Below are 21,279 nucleotides of genomic sequence, written 5' to 3' on the forward strand. Positions count from 1 at the left end.
GGCAGCACTAGCAAGGCGGCATAAGAAGTGCGTTTAGCAAATAATGAGGAACAATTTTTTACTTGCGCAAAGAACAGGCGTTGCAAATGACGGTTGGCCATCGCTGGCGTGCTGCCGAGCCCACTGAAGAGCGTGTCGATAGCGCAGAGCCTTTTATCGGGGTGGAGTGACGTAGGGGTTGAGTCGGTAGCACGTGACCAATGAAGAAACCGGGCTGCGAAGAGATGATCCTCTGGCGGCGCCGATGGGCACTGGCCAGATGTGCTGTGTTGAAGATTCGGGGTAGCCGAAATGTCGTGCGTCCGGGTGGCTGGGTTGACCGGGCTCAGTAGTATCGGGAGGCAAGGGTTCGTATCAGCAGCATGAAACTGCTCGCCGTGAATTCCGAGCGGAAAGGCCAGGAACAGGAGCTGCGCAAAGAACAGGCGTTGCAAATGACGGTTGGCCATCGCTGGCGTGCTGCCGAGCCCACTGTAGAGCGTGTCGATAGCGCAGAGCCTTTTATCGGGGTGGAGTGACGTAGGGGTTGAGTCGGTAGCACGTGACCAATGAAGAAACCTGGCTGCGAAGAGATGATCCTCTGGCGGCGCCGATGGGCACTGGCCAGATGTGCTGTGTTGAAGATCCGGGGTAGCCGAAACGTCGTGCGTCCGGGTGGCTGGGTTGACCGGCCTCAGTAGTATCGGGAGGCAAGGGTTCGTATCAGCAGCATGAAACTGCTCGCCGTGAATTCCGAGCGGAATTCCGGAAATCCATGTGTACCTCCATGCGTAACTCCATCGTAACTCCATGCGGAAATCCATGTGTAACTGTAATATCATATCCGCATGTCTGTCGTAAGTAGTTTACTTTTAAAATTCTACATATTAATGTAGATAAAAGGCAGTTTGGTGTTCTATCCGAGAGCGTACATCGCGCTTCTAATTATAGCATTGATGCAAACGCACGTAAGAATGTAGCCGTGATTTGCAATTTTAACTGACAACCACTTCAAGTATGCATGCAGGCGGATTGAAGGATATTGGAATAATAAAATATTTTTCCTCTCCAGTCGTTGCAGAGTTTTTCGGTCATACAGAAAGTGTCTTCTTCATACAACTCCTCCAGCAAAACAGAATGTTGGATTACAAATGTATGGTGCAGTTAAATATAGTCACCGTGCACGAGTACTGATGTGGTTTATTTATAAATAAAACATACAAACATGGGGGATATCCCTTACGGGAAAACATGAATGACACGTGATTGCAGAGTTGGTAAAAATTTTTTTTTTATTGTAGTGTTTAATGCGCGGACGCTACACAGGCCATGATGCGCGCCGTAGTGGAGGGCTTCGGAATAATTTTCTCCACCTGGGGACTTTTAACGTGCACAAACATCTGTAACACACGGACGTTTTCGCTATTCGAGCCATCAAAAAATGGGCCGCCGCGGCCGCGAAACAACCCCCGTCCTTGTGCTCAGCTGCACAACGCCATAGCCACTGAGCCACCGCTGCGGGTTAGTTGGTACAAAATTAACGATTTATGTATCAGCGCCGTGTGCGAGGGCCTTCAATACGACGCCAAAGTTGATTTTTCGAGAGCGAAATTTTGGACAAAATGAAAACCTATTGTCAACGACTTCAGAGTCGCTTCTCGTCTAATGATCATATAAGGTACAAGAGCTGGTACATCGCAATAAAAAAAACAACAGGGCTTAGAAGATAAAAGGAATAAAACACGACATCACTCAAAGGTATTCAGCAATGTTTAGATGCACAGGAAAACCTACTGTGTAGAATGGTTCACTATAGTTCCGCTACAAATTTTCTTTATTTAAAACAATTTGTTCCCAGTAAAATTACGTGACTTTATTTTAAAGCTTAGTCTTGCAGTGTTTTGTAGAAAAAAGACAATGTCTTATGTTCTGCCTTTCTTCAGTAGCACAGCACATGTTTCATTTTTCCAAGAGACTGTGCAAATTGATATGGACACTTTCCTTACGTATTTCAAATTCCTATGGTATGAAGAAATAAAATATTGCAAGACAATTTCAATAAGAAATTTATTTTTTGTAGCGCAAATCTGTGCAGTAGTTCTGCCTTTTAAGAGGTTTCTCGTAGGACATAGGAAATGGGTTGTTTTGTGGTAAAATTCTTGTTTTTGTTCCTTGTGGAAACTGGCATGCGCTCGGAATCTTCAATTATAAGTCCTTTATGCAGGGTATCAATGTATAATAACTTTTAGCAGTCATATATTTATGCCTCATGATACTGCTGACCGTTTTTATGGTTCAAAGGGGCACTGATACAAAAAAATTGCATCTTGGTTTTTTGTTGCGACAAGTAGTAATGATTTACTTCTCATGTGTGGAAAACTCATTTGCTTTAGCGTGCCACGGTTGTTTAATTATGGGCGTTTTCCATGCGGCTAGTCGCAGTTTTTGTTTCAGCGTGAACCGCGAAACGAGAGATTTTGTGTAAACAAAGCTGACCGCGCGACGGTCGGACGGATATAACGGAGCACAGCTGCCATGGCCCAGCGAGTCCGCATCGCCGGTAGTTTCTGCAAATACCCCCTCGTACTGATCTCCTGAGCCGCTTATTCAAAGAGTGACCGTGAACGAGATGCAGGCGCTGCGAGTGCAAATGATACCGCGGCTAAAGAACGACGCGGGAAGCTCGAGACAGTGGGTGGCAAGAGGCGTGCTGAGAGCAGGGAGCAGGTCTGCCTACAGGTCCGCCTAAAGGTGTGTTCGGCTTAGCATTGCGGCGGATATTCGACTGCCGCTCTCGTAGGTGGTGCAGATGACAGTTTTTAATGCAACCCGCCATTGCATCGTTAACTCCTTTCTCATATGTGCTGCTATATTTGGGGTTTGGGTCCCATTTTTTGCAGCAGTAACAAGCTATCGCTCCAGCTACCTGCGCCGGCCTGCGCCACTTCGCGGCCGTGGCCACCGCCTGCGCAGTGACCATGCGGCTCGCTCAGTGCACTTTTCATGTCCCAGGAGCGTTTTGGCGCCCGGTGTAATAAACAGCAATAAAAGTAGAGTGCCTCGACGCACTGTAGAAATTAGGTCGCAGCCAGCTGCCCGATGAGCCGAAGAAAACGCGGCGTCTCTGCCGCCAACCATCAAATCGTTCGCTGCTTGACAGCGGAAGCTCCGACCTACGATTGGAGGTGCGAGCCGGTGAGAAGCGATGGCAGTGCGGAATCGGCAAGAACAAACTCGTGACATATTTTGATGTTGTTTATCTACAAAAATATCCAAGCAATGTCGATGGCGCGAGGTTCATCGCTGGCTGCTAGGTTACGTTTCGCACACTTTAAAATTGAATTTAAATATCTTTTGGGCTGTATTTGCGGCTGATATTTTACAGATGTATGTGTCTTTACACCAATCTTTCCAGAACTTATCTCACCTTCAAATTTTTGTGTCAGTTCCCGTTTAAAGGTATTCCTTGTGGATTTTTTACAGTTTTTACATATTGCGCAAAGCAAGATATTTTTGGAACCACGGAAGAAAATAACGTGCAGCTTTAAATTCACCAAATACTTTTAGATATACATGAAAAACAATGCTTTGGCATGAATGTGATTCGTAGGCACCTGTTGCTCATGGGAAAGTTAAACATTGTAAGTGAGCATTACTGGTTCGCTAGGGCGAGAAACATTGCATAACCTGTTTTGCTAAGCCGTTATTTCATTTCGTTGATCGCTCAAGAACTTAACGCGAGTAAAAAGGTGTTCCCTGAAAACATTCGCCGAGTGGTTTATTTCTTAATTGTGCTATGTGCTTTCTCAGTAAAACCAAGCATTGGTGCTGTTGCCTTTCTCATCAGCTTCTGTACAAATGCTCGATGAAATGCGGACGGGAGAGGTATGATATGGAAAATGGAGCATACTGCCTCATTGTAAGTACTATTGACGTATAGGCTGAGTAGGAAGAGCAGTCTGTTTGGCACATTTTATTAGTTTCAAATGATGGGTATAGGGAAAGTAGTTTAAAAACAGACTTACAGTATTTAGGTTCGCACAATAAACAGAGTGAAAAGCCCACACTCGGTTTATCGACTCTCACCACTGCTATGCTAGGTATAAAAGACCCGGCTAAATTGTAGACTTGCTGTAAGACTGTAAGACAGTTTGTTTCTATGTCTCCCCCCCCCTTATTGTTCGCAATAGATATAACAAACCTCGTTACATTGGTGTATGCCTATTCGCAAATAATAGAGTCGGTAACGGGAAGAACTGTAATGTTTTTTGCGATCATGTCGTTAAATACGTTTATGTGCTGTTTCTTGTGTAAATGGGCGCGAGCAATTCTTAGTTAATTGTTCTGTGCGTTCTCGCGCAAGCGTCTGACCTAAAAGTGTTATCCTGCCCCTTGCTGAGAGCGACTGGCCATTTATTCTATCGGTAGTTTGTTGTGCCGGGCAATCTTGCTTATAGAAACAGCGCGTGACCCGTTGCCAGCTAACCAAACTGGTTTATTTGTGGTCGACAATGTTCTGAGCGTGCCCGAATATTTCTGCAAAGAAATGTTGCCCAGATTATTTCGGGCACACTAAACTCTGCGCGTTTTTGTTCTGAGTAACTGCAGTGTGTGCCTCACCTTTAATACTTTCTGTGCGTTCTTCTTGGTTGATATTTCGTGGAGCATGCGTTTTGGGCAATAGCATATATTGACTTCATAATCCGTCATGACTGCCTGCATAGAAATACTTTATTGAAACATACGGCCTTCAAAATAACACTTATTTACCGGCAATCTCCAAGTTTAAGACATGCCTCGCTGCCGCTGCTGCTTAGTGAGAGTCGTTTTACGAAAATACTAATATAAGGTGCACAATAAACCCTAGCTTGAAAAGCTCCCCTCATAGTTTTGAACGCTTTTTTTTAGCAGCTTTGCCACCTTAATCACTGGCTATAGTCGTGCAAGAATTGGCTTTGCCGAATAGCAAATACGCTGGTGTGTCAAGATTTCGGTGCACGTTAAAGATTCCAGTGAGGTCATAAATCATCCTTATCCTTTTCCCACGGCGTGTCTGATGGCGCACGTGTAGCTTCGGCGCGTTAAACCGCAAATCAGTGAATGAATAAACAAGAGTGAACATGCATTTCTTGCGGGTATTTTTGGTAGGGGTATTCAGCCGCAATCATCATCAGAGGCACTGCGGACGGGGCGAGAGGAACGTACACGCACTCCTCTTAGCAGCTTTGTCTTCTCCTTCTTCTTCAGCGGCTCCCCTACGGGAAGATGACGACGGTGGTTGAACGCGAAGCTATCTCGTGATGGAATCTTTGGTTGGCCAATCCCTAGGGGAATCCTGCGAAAATCATCATCAGAGGCGCTGCGGACGGGGGACGGACGCGGGACATCCCCCCGAGCAAGAGATGCCTCACATCTAAAAGACATGTAAACACGACATCATCTTTCGTGGCAAGCAGCCCTGGTGTAACGAAGGGGACATGCCTCCTTAATTTTTCGTATTTACGGTCGAGATAGCAACAAGAAAACACGGCCCGTGTTGGCGTTCGCATTAAAAAGGGCGCCATGAGGAATATGGGGAGTGAGTGGTACCCAGAGTAACCTGAAGACAAAACATAGGCTGTGACGACGTGATCACAGGTTGACTTGTAGGCACCGCGAACTGTGGTCGTCTTAGGCTTGCCGAGGCTTTCGAGGATGGACTTCCTATCTGTCTGCCACACAGGTAGCACCAAGAACTTCATGGCCGTCAGAGTAAAGTCAGCGGGCTATTTTCCCATTCCTAAAATGTATCGCATAAGCGTTTGAATTCCACAGACAAAGTTACAGGTGTGACAACGTTGCCCAACCGAACTAATCTATGACTCGGCACATATTTCCAGATATTTTTTAGATTATTCTGCCTACTTGACAAACACAATGAGCAATAACCATTCTTTGTTGCAAAATGCAAGGCAAACATTTTGGACCAAGAAATTATAATGCCAAGAGACCCCTCACCGGTGATCTCATTATCGAGGTCAAGAGGACAAACGAGACTTAAAATCTGTCTACACAACAAGAAATACTCCTCCTCCTGAGGCTATACAGTGCCTCGGAAGTTTTCATACTTCAAAGCGTATTTTCTATAAAGCACGAGTAAATTCAAAGCGTATTTTCTATAAAGCACGAGTAAACAAACAACAACGACATTAACCTATGTAGCCAGCTGGAGGAACCAGTATTAGCTAGCAGTCTGATGGTAAAAAAGGGAGATTGCACAAAAACCCCACAAAAGTAAATGAAAGTTTTATTTTTGCTAGCTCCAAGCTGTCTGAGATAGCGAAGCTACTTTCTGTAGCTGCTGTGGACGCTCATACCTATCGAAGTTGGGACGTTACTTCAGAAATAAGAACTATGGCGCCCGCCCCCACGTTGGCGTGCCACCATGTAGGTCAGACACCGGGAGAACACTTTCTTGCGTCTGGAAACTGCCAGAGCTCGGTACTAATGTTTCCCAATTGGAACGCTTCCCAGTCTGGATGTTCTCGTTATTGTCATACACTCAAAAAAAGAAAGAAATATTTTCCGTAAAGGTCGTAGAGAGCCCACCTTTCCCGAAAAACACCGGAAACCCGCAATTTTCAACCTCATCCTACAGAGACACAGCCACCCGGTGTGTTACTGCGACTGCGCTGTCTAGTTAGTACGGGGACACAATCACCCTGGCGGACATGTAGCCAATTCTTCCCCTGCCGGAGCTACCACCACAATCTTTTATATCAGTCAGACTATTCCGTGATCACTTCATCAGGGAAACTGTCCTCCACACTTCTGACCGCTACCATAGTTTTTCCAAAACCTGGAGTTGGTGTGACGAAATAGAGCCCCAATTGGGGTTTTTAAATTCCTTCCGCGCCAGCTCCGGGTTCGCCCGGAACATCTTTTTGTGCACTTGGCACAAACCTAGACAACTCCGCTTAACAATTGGTGGATGTAGCAGTGCCATGAACACTTGCCACGGAAATCTAGTGCCGGGCAGCATTATGCCCGCTACCACAAGTCTTCTGTCTTGTCGAATTAAATAAGGATACTCTGCCTATTGCACAAAGCTCTGTAAAATACACCTGTGTATAGTCGTCAAAGACGCTTATCCTAATCTAGCAAGAAAACGATAAAGGCTTAGTAGATTTGGGGAATGTGTGCCGAACACTTTGCATTGCTGCCATCCCACTTGCAGCGGCGACAACCTACTCGTGATGGTTTTAGAGGTGGCACAGATTTAACTCTGGGGAACAGAAAAACACCAAAATTTTCGAAGCAGAGTTTAGCATAGAAAAATTTTTACCAGCCCGTGACCACGATTTTCTCTCATGGACAGTGTCTTAGAAGAATCTGTTACAAATAAACGACGCACCATTTAAATTGTTTCAATGCGGGGCAACTGACATTGTCAGTGTGTTTTCAAGATGTGGGAAGCTTATCAAATTCAACATTGCATCATCTTCATCACAATCATTTCCGCCGTTTACCTTTCGCTAGTATGTGCCCACGCCACATCTTTCTATTTTCCGGCAAAAGCTTCCGACCGCACTGTTCCGCATATAAGGTACACAGTCTCCAAGAGCCCCCTTAACATCAAGATGTCCAAACTTGATTCATTGACAGCAGCAATTCTACATTTTGTCAATATGAAGCAGGAAGACGAGGAGGCAAATTCCGCTTCTAAACTATATTTTTTTCTAGTTTACAAATTATAGTACAGTTTACCGAATCGAAAAAAGGACAACTTGTCGAGACCCATTTTATTGTTCAGGGGTATCGAAGGCGGAGACTTTTATTTAAAATTTTGCATTACTTAGTACCCGTAAGCAAAGTGTAAGTAGCTGCATAAACGGAGTCCTAGAGATTGCGTCCATAAAACAGCGGGTCATCAGCTGCACCAGTTGGCGGGGGCTTTATGGAGAGTGTCGTCAGCCGCCCCTGAGCGAATGCAACGAGCTACCGAGACCGTGGATTTTGTATCAACTACATTTTAAAACCCGATTCTATCTTCGACGCCTACTATGTTTATGTCTCTTCTTCGAGCTAATCTTTGTTTATTTTGCACGTATGCACTGCCCCACTTCTAGTAATAAATACCTAGAGCAGTGGTTCTCAAATGGGGGTCCGCGGACTCCAGGGGGTCCGCGAGAGCATTTGAGGGGTCCGCGAAGCCTCGCTCAAAGCTCCCCTTCCCCACCCCCCTCCCGCCATTCTTTCCTAGATTTTGCTAACTAGCACTTTCTTGCAATGCAAAAAGGTTGCTTCGCCACATTACGTGTACGCTTAGTTTCTCCGCGTAGCACATATTTTAACATCTGCTTTTTGCACAGCACGCCAGCTATGAGAAGAAAAGAAACAGACACATAAAAGGCAGACTTTTAGATTCAAGAGCAAATTGTTCAGCTTTATGATACGCATCGTCATTAACGTCAAACAGAAAAGGCGGGAATCGGATAAGTGTGTGTGCGACGTAAGCTACAAGTACAAATTGTTTGACATTACGACACCCAATCAATATATGCTCCATCGTGGGGTCCTCCGTCACTTTCGCAAGCACCAAAGGGGTCCCCGGAGCAGTAACGGCTGAGAACCACTGACCTAGAGGTTTTAGGTATGCATCCATCTTGGCTGCAACTCCTCGAACCTGATGTATAATTTTCCGTTCATACCTCCGGTACAGTGGGAAGGGACATTTGAATTGTGTGTGTAACGAAGGAAAGAAAGGGTACACATCAGTGGTGATGTGCCAGAAGGTAACCTACGCTAAGAAGCTTTTGTTAGTTAGAGTTGTGCGCCTTGAGCCCAGTAAATACCATTCTTTTGGTGCTCTGGAAGACAGAAGCGAATGTATGAAGCACATCATTTTAAATTGAAGCAATAAAGAGTACATGAAGTTGTGGTACCTAATAAAACCTAAAACAGATGATATGCGTTGCTTTGATAGCTACCCGCACTCAAAATAATAAAATAGTAAACTACATTTAACTTCTTGCCAAACAAGTCTCATTAAGGTTCCACATTTTGAGGTACACTGCAGAAGCCCCTCATTGGGACTGTCAAAGAACAAAGCCTTGCTAGTTTATTGCCCTTTTCGTCACAAAAGCGCATAAAAGGACTCATTAGCCTCCGACACGTAAGGGTATTTAGAGAGGTAAAAATTGCCTTCTTTTAGGCGACACTAGGCAGAATAATTGTTCAGGGACCAGCAAAGGCGCTAAATTGTCGAATAATTTGAATAAAATATGTAGTGCTGGAACGTTGTCATGTATGTCATATTGCGAAAAAGAATGAATGCCATAGGAGTCTTGGAGAAAGTCCTCAAGTATCAGGTACTAACGCAGGCCTAAGAGGTATGACGGAATTATATACAATTTGCGTAAATACTACCAATAAATGGCAAAAGAAGAAAACAGAAAACCTTAAGATTCTTACTATGTGCATACCCGTCCCATATCGAAATAATTAGGTTGATGTTTTGCTCACAGTCGCGTTTTCGTGAAATGTAATTACATGAAGGAACTGCTGTGAATCGTCTGTGAGCAAGGCACAGCAGACGGTACTTTTTATTGCACTGTCACAGTTTTTTTGCTTAAGCTCATTCATTTTTCTATTTCTTTTTCGCAAAAAACAAACAGCGTGCATAGTCGCAGTTTTATGAGCGTAGCTTAGACCTTGTCTTTTCTTTCTTTATTTTTCTATTATTTTCGCCAAAAACAAACAGCGTGCATAGTCACAATTTTATGAGCGTAGCTGAGAGCTTGTCTTTTCTTTATCACATTGGGGTGTATCGTTTGCACGTCTGACAGAAAAAGGTGCTTTGTTACTGCTGTCTGACTGCAGTGGCTGTTAGGGTTTACTGCAGGACCACTGCTGTGGTCGTCCAATTGAGGCATATCCTAAAAGTCCAAACAGGCGTAAAATGAACTTGCAACTTTTTGTTTGACCTTTCCCAGAATGATTGCCGCAATGTTTTCGTTCTTCTGTGTTTGTGTCGTGTCAGGTCAGGTTTACAATTTTACAAATTTTGTGGATGTGCTTGGTTTGCTTTGTTCCTTACAGCCTTTGCGAGGAATCCGACATTTAGCCTCAGGAAGACATAGTTGGTGTTTACTTGGACGATGCATGCGACGATGGTGTGTACCTACTGGAAGAGTGGTTGATTGCTGGATCCAAGTAAATCAAAATGAACAATGATATGTTCAACCACCAACCAATATTTGTAAGAGGAAGCGTGTACACTCGAAATAAACATATCAATACACCCGTTTTACAAAACGCACAAGTCCTTACCGTTCAGAAAGGTTAATGCAACCGGTAAAACGACAGTTTTATATAAAACAGCAAAATAAACAAAAAGAAGAGTGTCAGCACCACGTTTCCGTCCAGTAAAATAGCGGCGGGATCAATTTCAAAATTTATAGCTCGCTCAGGCCATAGTAATGAATGCTCTTCGCGTGCAAATTTTGCACACATATTTGTACACAATTCGTAACCTGATTTAATACACTTTTTCTATTAAGGCGTCTGCTTTATGCAATTTACGCACATTCGCTTACATATTTTAACGCCTTCATTTTTATTTTTAAGCATCGTGTAAGTGCTTGGCATTTGCAAACAATGGATTCCTCAGAGAGTCGTAAGGTCTCTATACATAGCTCTGAAACACGCAAAAGCGCTTTTTATCCCATTTGTAGAATACCGGGCGTTCGCCGTGGTAAGCAAGAAATGGGGCAAAAGTTGACAAAACACTAAAAAATAAAGCTTTTAGTCGCAAAAAAATGTCAGAAAATAATTTCGCGATGGCAACTGCAGCCAGGTCCTACAAAATACAACGGGACCTCTCCTTTCGAACATGACAGCCACTCAACGAATGTTGCCAACTAAAGAACGACATATTATATGGGCGGTTTTTCAAGCGAATGCGTCTTATAAAACCATGTGATAAACTCTCAAACGCAGATTAACCCGGGTGATTGCAGAAGTTCAATAGTGGCTAGAGTCATCTAGTTTCTCGCTTAAGGAAAAACGAGTGCTACAAACGAGGACACAAGAACGAAGAACGACGGGACAGATTTGCTTCTGTCTCGTTGTGCTTCGTTTTTCTGTCCTCGTTTGTAGCGCTCGTTTTTCCTTACGCAATGAACCAACTAGCCCAACAGCATATTTATGAAGAAGGCTCTCGCTATTTGTGCGGTATGCCACATGATGTGAAGGTGGGCATGCAATTTCCTGACGCTCGCAGTGCCTTCGCAAGAAATGCTTTGGAATTAGGATCATATAGCACTACCCAAACTGTTGGCATGCGGATCCCGCCAGTAAGAATGGTACATGAAATGGGCCTGGTATTACACCTAGGATTTTAGCTCCAAACTCCTGAAAACGTAGCAGCAGCTCGACGTGCAATGAGCGTGCAGATTCTTTGAACTGCGCAAGGAGGAGGGTAGGCTACGTAAAGAAGAGCCTTGTTGTTGGCCTTCCAAGAGCTTGTTAGTCAGGGCTGCGTTCGCGTACATTCTGTCCTTCCTGTTTCTTTGCGCTGCGCACGACGAATGTCAAAACACCAACTAACCCACAAGTCAGCACGCATACATGGCAAATAAAACTGACTTCGAGATATTAATTGAGTTCAAGTAACACTAGAAGAAGACATACCGTTGAAGAACATTATCATGATAGGACATGTTAGGACATTGTAGGTTACGATTGCACATTTTCATCGCCATAAAACATACCTACAGACCTACTAATCTTATTCGGCTACGCGTATATAGAGACTTGCATCACGGACATTGCTTTATTTTTATGAATTTTATCAGCCTGTGAAGCTTGCACTTTAGTAGCTTTATCTAGTTCAGTTCAAATATAGACGCGTATACAGGGAATCATTATGGTGCAGTTATGACAAAACATACCCTAAAACGCTAAGATGTAAGAAACAGCAGCCTAGGTACGGAGAAAAGTTGGCTGAGAGATACGGTAACGCAGTGTAAGCCAAAGTGCTCCGGTTGGCATGTATATGTATCGCACAGAGCAGTAAAATGTTAATATTCAGTATAAAAATTACCGACCTAAAGAACGTAAAAACCTAAATAAGTCAGGTTCTACTGAGAACCGAGTTCTGAAAATTTAGCCAAAAAGAATAGAATAGGCAAACATTGTAATATCTTTGTAACATCCTTGGCTGTAAATATTTGGTAGAGGCTTCTCCCTGCAGCGGAGATAAAAAGATGCACGATTAAAAACAGTGGTGTTTTATAAAGATTTTATTTAATGATGATGATAATTAGTTGATGGTGACGTTAGGTTATAGTTTAAAAAGGGTTTGAACGTTGTCTAAAATAGTTTCATAGATCATATGAGGTCAGTGATAAAAGTGATTTATGAAGGCAGAACGCTCGAAATTAAAATGAATGTGGTCTTAGCACAGCACAAAGAAATTAAAAACCTCAAAACAAGTATTAGCGTCGGGAATACAATGTAAATGTAAGGTATTACAATGTTCATGTCAGCCTGCAAGCGCCGTAATAAAATGTGGAGATGGCCATGCAGATGAAAATGACAGTATTTACACCCGAAAAAATATGTACAAGTTGTCAAACAGTCTCTAAAAGTAAAAACCGTTACACACGAGAAGGTTGGTTAAATTGTGACGCTTTTTCCACGCAGACCGAGTCAAGTCAAAAGTCTAAATTCACGCTCCCGGAGTCCAAAATCCTAAGCGTGAATGTTCACTTCAAATACCGCCAAAGTCCAAAGACAGCGCCTGTGCAACGAATATAAAGGAAAAGCTGAGCAACCGCAATTCGATGAAAGCGCAAACGGATAGACGTCGCTGTCATAACGCGACAAACCACTTTCGATTTGCACAACCGAAAGCCTTTTATCCTCATCGACATGTCATTTCACATATTTTAAAGTTGACATTCCTGAAATGCAAAGTTGTATTGGTTACGGCACGGTCAATATAAAAACCACGAAAGCTATTCTTCGAAAAAAACTCTCAGCAGAAATAAACAGACAGTGCTAGAAGGGTGCGAAACGACGCTAATACACCTTCAGTGGCCCCCTTGGCCGGCTTAGTTTCAATCTAGAAATATTTTTGTTATCGTACACTTCATCTTAGCAGCGGCCTATTTTTAGATGCAGAGCATCTGATTCACCCGCCTTGTCCCTCCGGCGTCGTCGTCGTTGTTGTCGTCGTCGGCGTTGTCCACCCGTCCCCCATTCTCCTCGCCGCGCCAGCTGCGCTCTCCGCCGCTCACCCCCTCTCCTCTCCGATAGCGAACACTCTCTCGCGAGGGCCATTCTATTCGATTGGAGTCGATTGGATTGGATTGGATTGGCTTGGCTTGGCTTGGCTTGGCTTGGCTTGGATTGGATTGGATTGGATTGGATTGGATTGGATTTGGATTGGATTGGAATAAAGTGGATTGTATTGGATTGTGTTGCGTCATAGCCGCGGCAGACGCGTTGGGGCCGGCGCATGTGCAGTACTCTCTCTTCCGCGGTTTCCTCTCCATCGGGCGCGCTACGCATATAACCGGTGTGCCGTTCTCCGGCGAAGCAACATCCACGCTTGGCTGAAACACCTAGAGTCCACGCCGCTTTGCAAGTACGCCAACGTCGTCATAGACTGGGACCGGCTTACGCAGTCCCCTCAACGTTATGCGCGCTACAAAACGCGGTTCCTTCACCGCTCCGCCTATGCGTCGCATCTACACAGGGGTTCCCGCGAGGGGAGGTGGGAGTTTTTTTCTCATGGCCAGACGTCAGTGAACCTTACATCAGTAAGCCAGCGTCTCAGATAACTGCTTCAGAACCGCCCATACAAAAAGCAAAACCGACAAACGCTGGATCAGTATCACTGAAGGCGTGCGTGGCAGCGTCGTCAGTGGAAATGTAATCTCGCTCTCTCCCTTCCTTTTTGTTTGGCTCTCCGAGCCCAACCTTCACATGCAGCTATGGAGTGCTGCACGCTCTAGAAGTTACTATTATCCCGGATACCAAAGAGGTTACACTACGAAGGTTCAACCGTGCTAGGAATGCTCTTACAGACACCAGCAACACTCCCACACCATAGAAGAATCGGGACGCCCTGGTGAAGTAGTTGGCAGCCCCCTCCCATGAAAAATCAATGAAACTCTGGGCCCTCAGTCCAGCAGTCCAGAGGAGCTGTAGGGTAACTCTCTACACCGGCGTGGAGAACTGCGATACAGCAGAGAGTGCTAAGAATGTGTGGGTCCGGACGGGCCGCCTTTGGAATTAGACCCAGCCAACGTTCAACGCACGCACCCTGTCTAGCGAAGGAACCTCAGCTTTACTGCCAGAGGAGCTCTCGGACATTACGTGGGATACTATAGGGCCCAGCAAAATTAGAAGGACAGGAGGATGTCTCATACAGCTCACTAGCGGGAATCTGTGATGCTACATTGGACCCCAGTGAGAACTGTGACCTCGGGGTGGGATTTGTAATCAACATAAAAAGAAAAGGAACCGTGAAGCACTGTTTGAGCATTAGCGGGAGAGTCGCGGCTGTTGTGGCTGAGCTAAACGATCTATACAGGTTAAAGATAGTACGCACTTAAGCGCCAATATTTGTATAATGAAGCCTAGATAGCTTTGTCAAAGGCGTGATATCAGCAATAAAGAAGCCGAAAACAAAGTTCACGATTGACACTTGAGACATTAACGCAAAAAATGTTAAGAATAGGGGAGAAAGGTCAGCGGGAAACTTCGAAAAATACAATTACAACAGTCGAGGAGCTGCACTGATGGGATTGGCAGGGAGAATGAACCTGAAGTCCATGAACACCTTTTTTTACAAACGAAAGAATAGCAACTTTACATGGAAAGGTCCCGATGGTACAACAACAACATTGACATCATCAAAGTGACAACTAATGTTGTGCAACAGCTAGATGTGCTAAGTAAGATTTGGAGCACAGACCATAGGATGGTTACACGCAAGCCGAGGCTGAATCTGAAAAACAGAAAGCGAAAACTCGGGAAGACTAAGAAACCCCGCACAAAGTAAGTCAGGGCGCGATCGCAACAGTTTCAAATCGCTTTTTAAAACCAATTCGCGCTTCTAGATGAGCAGAACGAGGTCGTTGCAGACAGACTGAATTACGACGTACCATCGGCAATCAGTGAATCAGCAGCAGCTGTGGGAGAATTAACATCTAGGCAGAAAACTGAAAAGTTAATTAAATGAAGGAACTAATTGCCACACATAAGAACATGAAAGTGACGTGTAAAGCAGATCAGATTGAATTAACTAAGCGGTCAAAATGGCTTAACAGGAATAAAATAACGACATTCAGACATATAAAATGGCAGTGATAGAGGAAGCGCTGGAAATAGGCGGAAGTTCAAAAGCAGCTACGAGAAATCTAGCCATCGGCAAAGACGGGATGTGTACATTCAGAGACGAGCAGAGTAACATTACGCACAACTTAGAAGAAGTTATAAAGGTAATAGACCGATTCTACATCAGGCTCTATACTAGTCATGTTACGCGAAGGGAAACAACTAAGACTGAAATCTGAACTTGCAATGTGCCTTTAGTAATTAAAGAGGCCGTACCGTAGACTCTCAAGGACATACAAAAACGAAAAGCTGCATGTGGCGACACCATAACGGTGGAATGTTTAAAGAATATAGGAGGTATTGCACTGGAAAGGATTTATGTACTATTTTCGGAATGCTTGAAGACTCAACAGGGGCTGTAGCCTGAAAAACCACCGGCCTTCTCATTCATAAGAAGGGAGACCCCAAGGACCTCAAGAATTACAGGCACATCAGCTTACTCTCACTTGCTTACAGGCTGTTTACCAAAGTTATATTATGCCGCATTTGGGACTGCCCGAATTTCCAACAACCCAAAGAGAAAGTAGGGTTTACGAAAGCGTACTCAACCATGGATCACATCCGTGTTGTCAATAAAGTGATAGAAGAATCCGCAGAAAACACTAAACCCCTTTGTATGGCATTCAGAGGCAATGTGCGCATCGCAGCCGTACCAGAAGCACTAAAATAGTAGGGAATAGAGAAGACATACATAAGACTTCTAGAAGACATTTATCAGGAATGCACGGGCGGGATTAACCTCCCCTGTCAAAGCGATAAATTTCCGATGCAAAAGGGAGTAAGACCGGGACACGCCATCTCGCCAAAACTATTCACAACATGTCTGGAGGAGGTATTTAAACAGCTTGACTTTTAAAACGCATGCTTAGAGTGAGCGGGGAATACTTCAGCCATTTTAGGTTTGCGGGTGATATAATCTTGCTGAGTGGGACTGCAGTATACCTACAAACAATACCTGACAAACTAAAACCTTAAAGCACGGTCACGGGGATAAAGATAAATATGAATAAACCAAAATAATGAGAAATAACGATGCCAAAACATCCTCTTCAGCTTGGGAAACAAGGCGCTAGGAGAATTAAATGAATATAGCTACCTTGGACAAGTGGGTAGTTCTGACCCCAACCACGAACTAGGAATCGGGGGCAGGATAGGTATAGGTTGGAGAGCACTCGGCAAACATACCACAATAATAAAAAGTAGGCCATGTCTTTTGTTGAAAAGAAAAATCTACACCTAGTACATACCTCTGGTTATTGCAAACGGAGCTGAAACCTGGCGCCTCACCAAATACCTGGAAAGAAAACTTTGGTCCACAGGCCATGGAACAAATATTGATAGGAGTACACTCAAAGAAAGAAACGAGATACCTTGACCAGAAAAAAAAACTCTAGAAGATATCATAGTTCAAGTAAAGGAAAAGAAATGAGCTTCGTCTGGCGATGTAGTGAGACGAACCGACTACCGGTGAACAATTAGGGTAACAGACTGGATACCAAGAGATGGGCATACAAGAAGGGGAGGGTGATGAATCCGAAGGAGGTATGAAAAAAATTCGCGGGTAAAATGGGACTCCAGTAGCGCAGGGCAGGAGTGGTTGGAGGTAAATGGCAGAGGCCTTCGTCCTGCAGTGGACCTGAGCAGGCTGATGATGATGATGATGATGATGATGATGATGAGTCTAAAACGTGTCTATACGAAAGCATGCCGTCATAGGAAAAGCCACGCACTGGATGCGGATTCAGGGATATCTGGTGAGTATACAGTTAAAGAATGTATATGCTTACGTGTGGATTGCGTCACTTGCGTTCAACCACAACTTGAAGGTCGGTAAACACTCGTGCACATCCAGTACACTGTGGGCCTCGTGTGCCGTTGAAAAGGGATATTGCGTTTCACGTGTGTGTACCAACGTTAGTCTGCAAAGTGGAACTTCTATTATTCTGTTCCGTTTTTCTGTTGTGCATTTGCCGATTTAGGTCTTATTGCAGGGTGTTTGTAGTCGACTCGTTTATCCGAGTTGCCCTGTTAGTTTTTATTGCAGGAAGTTTGTCGTCAGCACTTGTATCCGAGTTGCGCTGCCGTTTGCAGAACCTTTTTTTCTCAGAGGTTTCCCCAGATATATCTGAGTCGACAATTTGAAAACAGAAAGGGCCCGTTGCTATGTTCAAGAATTTCAAATTTTCATCTCGAAAACTGAACAGTTCTAGTCAAATACCGCGTATTGCATGCCACGCTGTATGGAAAAGTGGAAGTTACTTAACAAATTAAACTGCAATAAGAATAAGCATTCACTGCGACATTTGCACATAGCTGGCAATAGGTTACCAACTTACAACGTGTTTCTACTCCTCCACATATACATGTGGCAATATGTGCGGACCGCTATCGCTGGGGTTTTTTGTTGCACTGTGGCCCTTTTTTGCTCCTAAGCCGCACATTTCGAAATGGGTAAGTAGAAAAGGTGTGGGCCTAGAGAATTTAAGCAGTGGGGCGGTAAATAAGAGTCGTGGGCGGTGAAAAGCAGCAGTGGGCGTAATTTCCAACGCCGTCCACCGTCTGAAAAACTCTTTTTAAATAGCAGTTCCTGGCCTTATTCCGGCCCAAAGTTTGTATACGCTGCCTGCAAGTCCGGCGCTAGTTCCGTTCCGATACACGAACTCCTTGCCAATTCGGTGGCAGTGGTTAGCCATCGAAAAAGTGATAAGTTGGAGTCCCGATGGTTACGATAATATGATATGTGTATTGAGGAATTTTCTGAGGTAGTGCCAGTTACGCCCGCTTCATGTTTTGTCTCTCTTGCACTAACGTTATTGCGAATAACTTCAAATCATTGCATATAACACACCTCCGCTAAATATTGACCTAATTCTTTCACTTTTTTGGTGGCATGGTTTCATTAAATATCATATAATACGACGATTAACCTAAAATATTCAGCGAAAACGAACAAAAGCCAATAGCTGCAAAAAAGAAAGACCATTTCCCAGCTCACCAAAAACATCATATAACAAGATACCAAGGAAAATCCCTCCATCAGACATGAATAGCATCACAAAGTAACTGCTGTGTCGACCTCGGTAATGGTTTCGTTGCGTTATTATCTCTCCGAGACCTATCCTCGGGCAGAAAATGCGAGCCATTCGTGTGGACCACGTTACCTAAAATGTACAAGTAAAAATTAAATCTCATTTTGTTAACCTTAACAAGTTCGCATAATAGTGCGGACTTTGCCGCCAATGAATCACGGGCACAACCCTGGCCCCTCCTCTATATGTGAGAGGCCGCCATTTTTTTTGCGGACTTCGGATATAAAATCAGCTGCAGTAGCCCCAGTCCTGTCCGTCATTCTTGTGGTTGTCCCTACTGCACCACCGTTTCTCGCAGATGCCATGAGTCGAGCAGCCCAGCAACAAGTTATATTATGGATTGAACCTCGGAACCATTCCAAATCTTCTTAGCACTATATAAACCCACGAGGACTGACGACGTTTAGCGTAATCACAGATACTGTCAATATTGATATCTTAAACTGCTATTGCTGTAAAATGGGAGCTAGCGGTGTTTAGAATAAAACCCCAAACATATTTCGAGATACCAGAACAAACCTGGTCGAATCCACTTTTATTTTTAGCTGCTCATGGCAATTTGGATATAAAACCAAAAGCAACAAGAAGTTCTAATGTCATTCCCAGCTTTGAGGCTCGCGCCTAGTTCACCCAACGGCCACCAGGCGATCAGGAATGAACGTAACTCCATGCGCGGTGATTTTTTCAGCCCGATTAGTCATAATGTTTGAAATGATCTGCGATGTCTTTCTTATCATGCTATCTTGGGCGTGAAAACTACCAGTATATAAAACAAGGCTTCAGTATATCGTTTCCACAAGGTTCCTGAAGAGTTTAAAAGTGTGAGGATTGCAGAGAAGCTTAAAGCATTGCTCGAAAAGCTGTTGTCGTCCCCGGAGCAGTCCACGTGCTGATGACTCGATGGGTGCTTTGCCACGTCGGTGTATTAGTCCGGGTTCCAAAAAAGTCGCATTTTTTATGCCTACGAGCGTTACTTTAGCGTTGGTTAAGAAACGGATAATGTTGGCTAAAGCGAAGCGGTGGTGCGAGTTCTGGGAGCTGTTAGAAATCATCGGTGTGTAAGTGCGCTAGCGCTTGTGTGGCATGCGTGAGTGTGCGTGAGTGCGTGCGTGTATGTGTGTGTGTGTGTGTGCGCGTGCGTGCGTGTGTGTGCGTGCGTGCGTGTGCGCGCGTGTGTGCGTGTGTGTGCGTGCATGTGTGCGTGTGTGTGCATGCGTGTATGCGTGCGTGTGCGCGTGTAGGTGCGTGCGTGTGCGTGCGTGTGCATGCTTGCGTGTGCGCGTGCTTGCGCGTGTGCGCGTGCGTGTGTGTGTGTGTGTGTGTGTGTGTGTGTGTGTGTGTGTGTGTGTGTGTGTGTGTGTGTGTGTGTGTATGTGTGTGTGTGTGCATGCGTGCGTGCGTATGTGTGCGTGCGTGCGTGTGAACATAAAGCCGCTGTGAATGTCGTTGTGCAGTAATAGAAAGTTTGGTTGGGTGCATTTCACTTGTTTCTTGTTTTCCGTTTTTGTACAGACCTGTCTGAGAATTCAGGTGTCTTCACCTTGGTAATTGTCGTGGGTGTCGTTTACAGCTTCGCAGTCCAACCACTTTCACAGTATGGATTGGAGCAACACTTTTTCTATTTTGCGCAATTAGATAATTAGTGAAGATTGAAGATTAGTGAAAACGTCCGGTGCAAAAACCAGACACGTGCTGCCAACACGTAAGCGACGCGAACGATCACCGTTGCCAGTTCTTATCGCTATCACTGGTCGGCGACTTTGGCTAGTTTCGGTTTCCGAAATTGTGGCGATCCTAGCGGCACGGTGCTGCGGCGTGGCCCTTCCCTTTCCCTCAGTGTTTCTTTCTTTCCACACCGTCAACGCTTCTGCGCCTCCTCACGCATGCGCAACAGCTCACCGGCGCCAATATTTTTTTTTTCTTTCTCTCGGCGCGCACGGCGGGCCAGTTCGGTACGCGCGTGAGCGAGCCGGCGTGCGAAGGGTTGCGCGGGTTGCCTAAACGCTTCCACGGGCGGAACGTTTCGCTCCATTATAAAATACATTCGAATGTATTCTAAATATGGGGCAGCGGAGGAAGGAGTGTTACCACTCCTGCGCAGCTCTGTGGTGCAGCAACACAGGGCGGTACAGTTCGACCAAGTTTCTCGCCTTCTCCAAAGACGACAGGTAAGCAAATTAACTTTGTACAAGTTATACTGAATTCCTTAAAAGCCGACCGATTGCACTCTTCTGTTTTCAAAATAATTCGCGCATGTAACGTGAAGTTAATGAGACATGTCACTCGTCTTGGAGTGGAAAATAATGTGCAAATATATCCCAGCTGTGCAGGTACGCAAAGTTTTAGTAGAAGTAAACGCGTCTTTGGCGCGCACACACTTGCTCGCAAGATCAATTTGTGGTGGCATTGCCGTTTTTTTATGATTGCCCTTAGTAACTGCTGGAACGTCGATTCAGTATACGTATCAAGGTATTTTTTGTTGTTTCGTGCAGCAGGTATGAGTCTAGGGTTGGGCCCCAAGTCGAGGACGGTTTGCGACTTCATTGGACGTTTCCTCCGGTGACTCTCCTCAATCCATCCAATGTCATCACGACGCACCTGCTCACAAAGAAGGCAAGCTCAACTGTACGCGCTTCTTGCCTTTCATGGCGTACATACTACCACATCGATTGATTGCGTGGAGGTGCTGCGCTCTAAGCATTTTTTCCTCCTCCGTCTTGCTCCAAAACGTATATTTGCGGCGAAACTACTGCCAAGCGTTGCTTCAGAGCTCCGAAAAATCTGACCTAACTCCGCGGTGTTCAATGCAAGTCGATTTTCA

At 44.8% G+C, this 21,279-nt stretch overlaps 1 protein-coding gene across 6 annotated transcripts in view; it reads left to right on the top strand.

The window, feature by feature from the left end:
* Positions 1-21,279, top strand: part of LOC144163614 (uncharacterized) — a 90,973-nt gene that overhangs the window by 60,370 nt on the left and 9,324 nt on the right. The window contains exons 4-5 of one of the 6 annotated variants that reach the window (XR_013320953.1): positions 3,827-3,898; positions 10,060-10,765. Coding sequence is in view for 5 of the 6 variants with exons in the window: in XM_077694420.1 (XP_077550546.1) it covers positions 3,827-3,898; positions 10,060-10,194 (207 nt within the window). In the remaining variant the exon portion in view is untranslated. Of the gene's footprint in view, positions 1-3,826; positions 3,899-8,680; positions 10,001-10,059; positions 10,897-21,279 lie in introns of those variants that run through there. The other 5 variants (XM_077694420.1, XM_077694426.1, XM_077694424.1 and 2 more) reach the window with 5 other exon arrangements.

This window comes from Haemaphysalis longicornis, unplaced genomic scaffold, assembly GCF_048455015.1.
Source record: "Haemaphysalis longicornis isolate Haplotype H1 unplaced genomic scaffold, Haemaphysalis longicornis Haplotype H1 scaffold_125, whole genome shotgun sequence".
NCBI classification, from domain to species: domain Eukaryota; kingdom Metazoa; phylum Arthropoda; class Arachnida; order Ixodida; family Ixodidae; genus Haemaphysalis; species Haemaphysalis longicornis.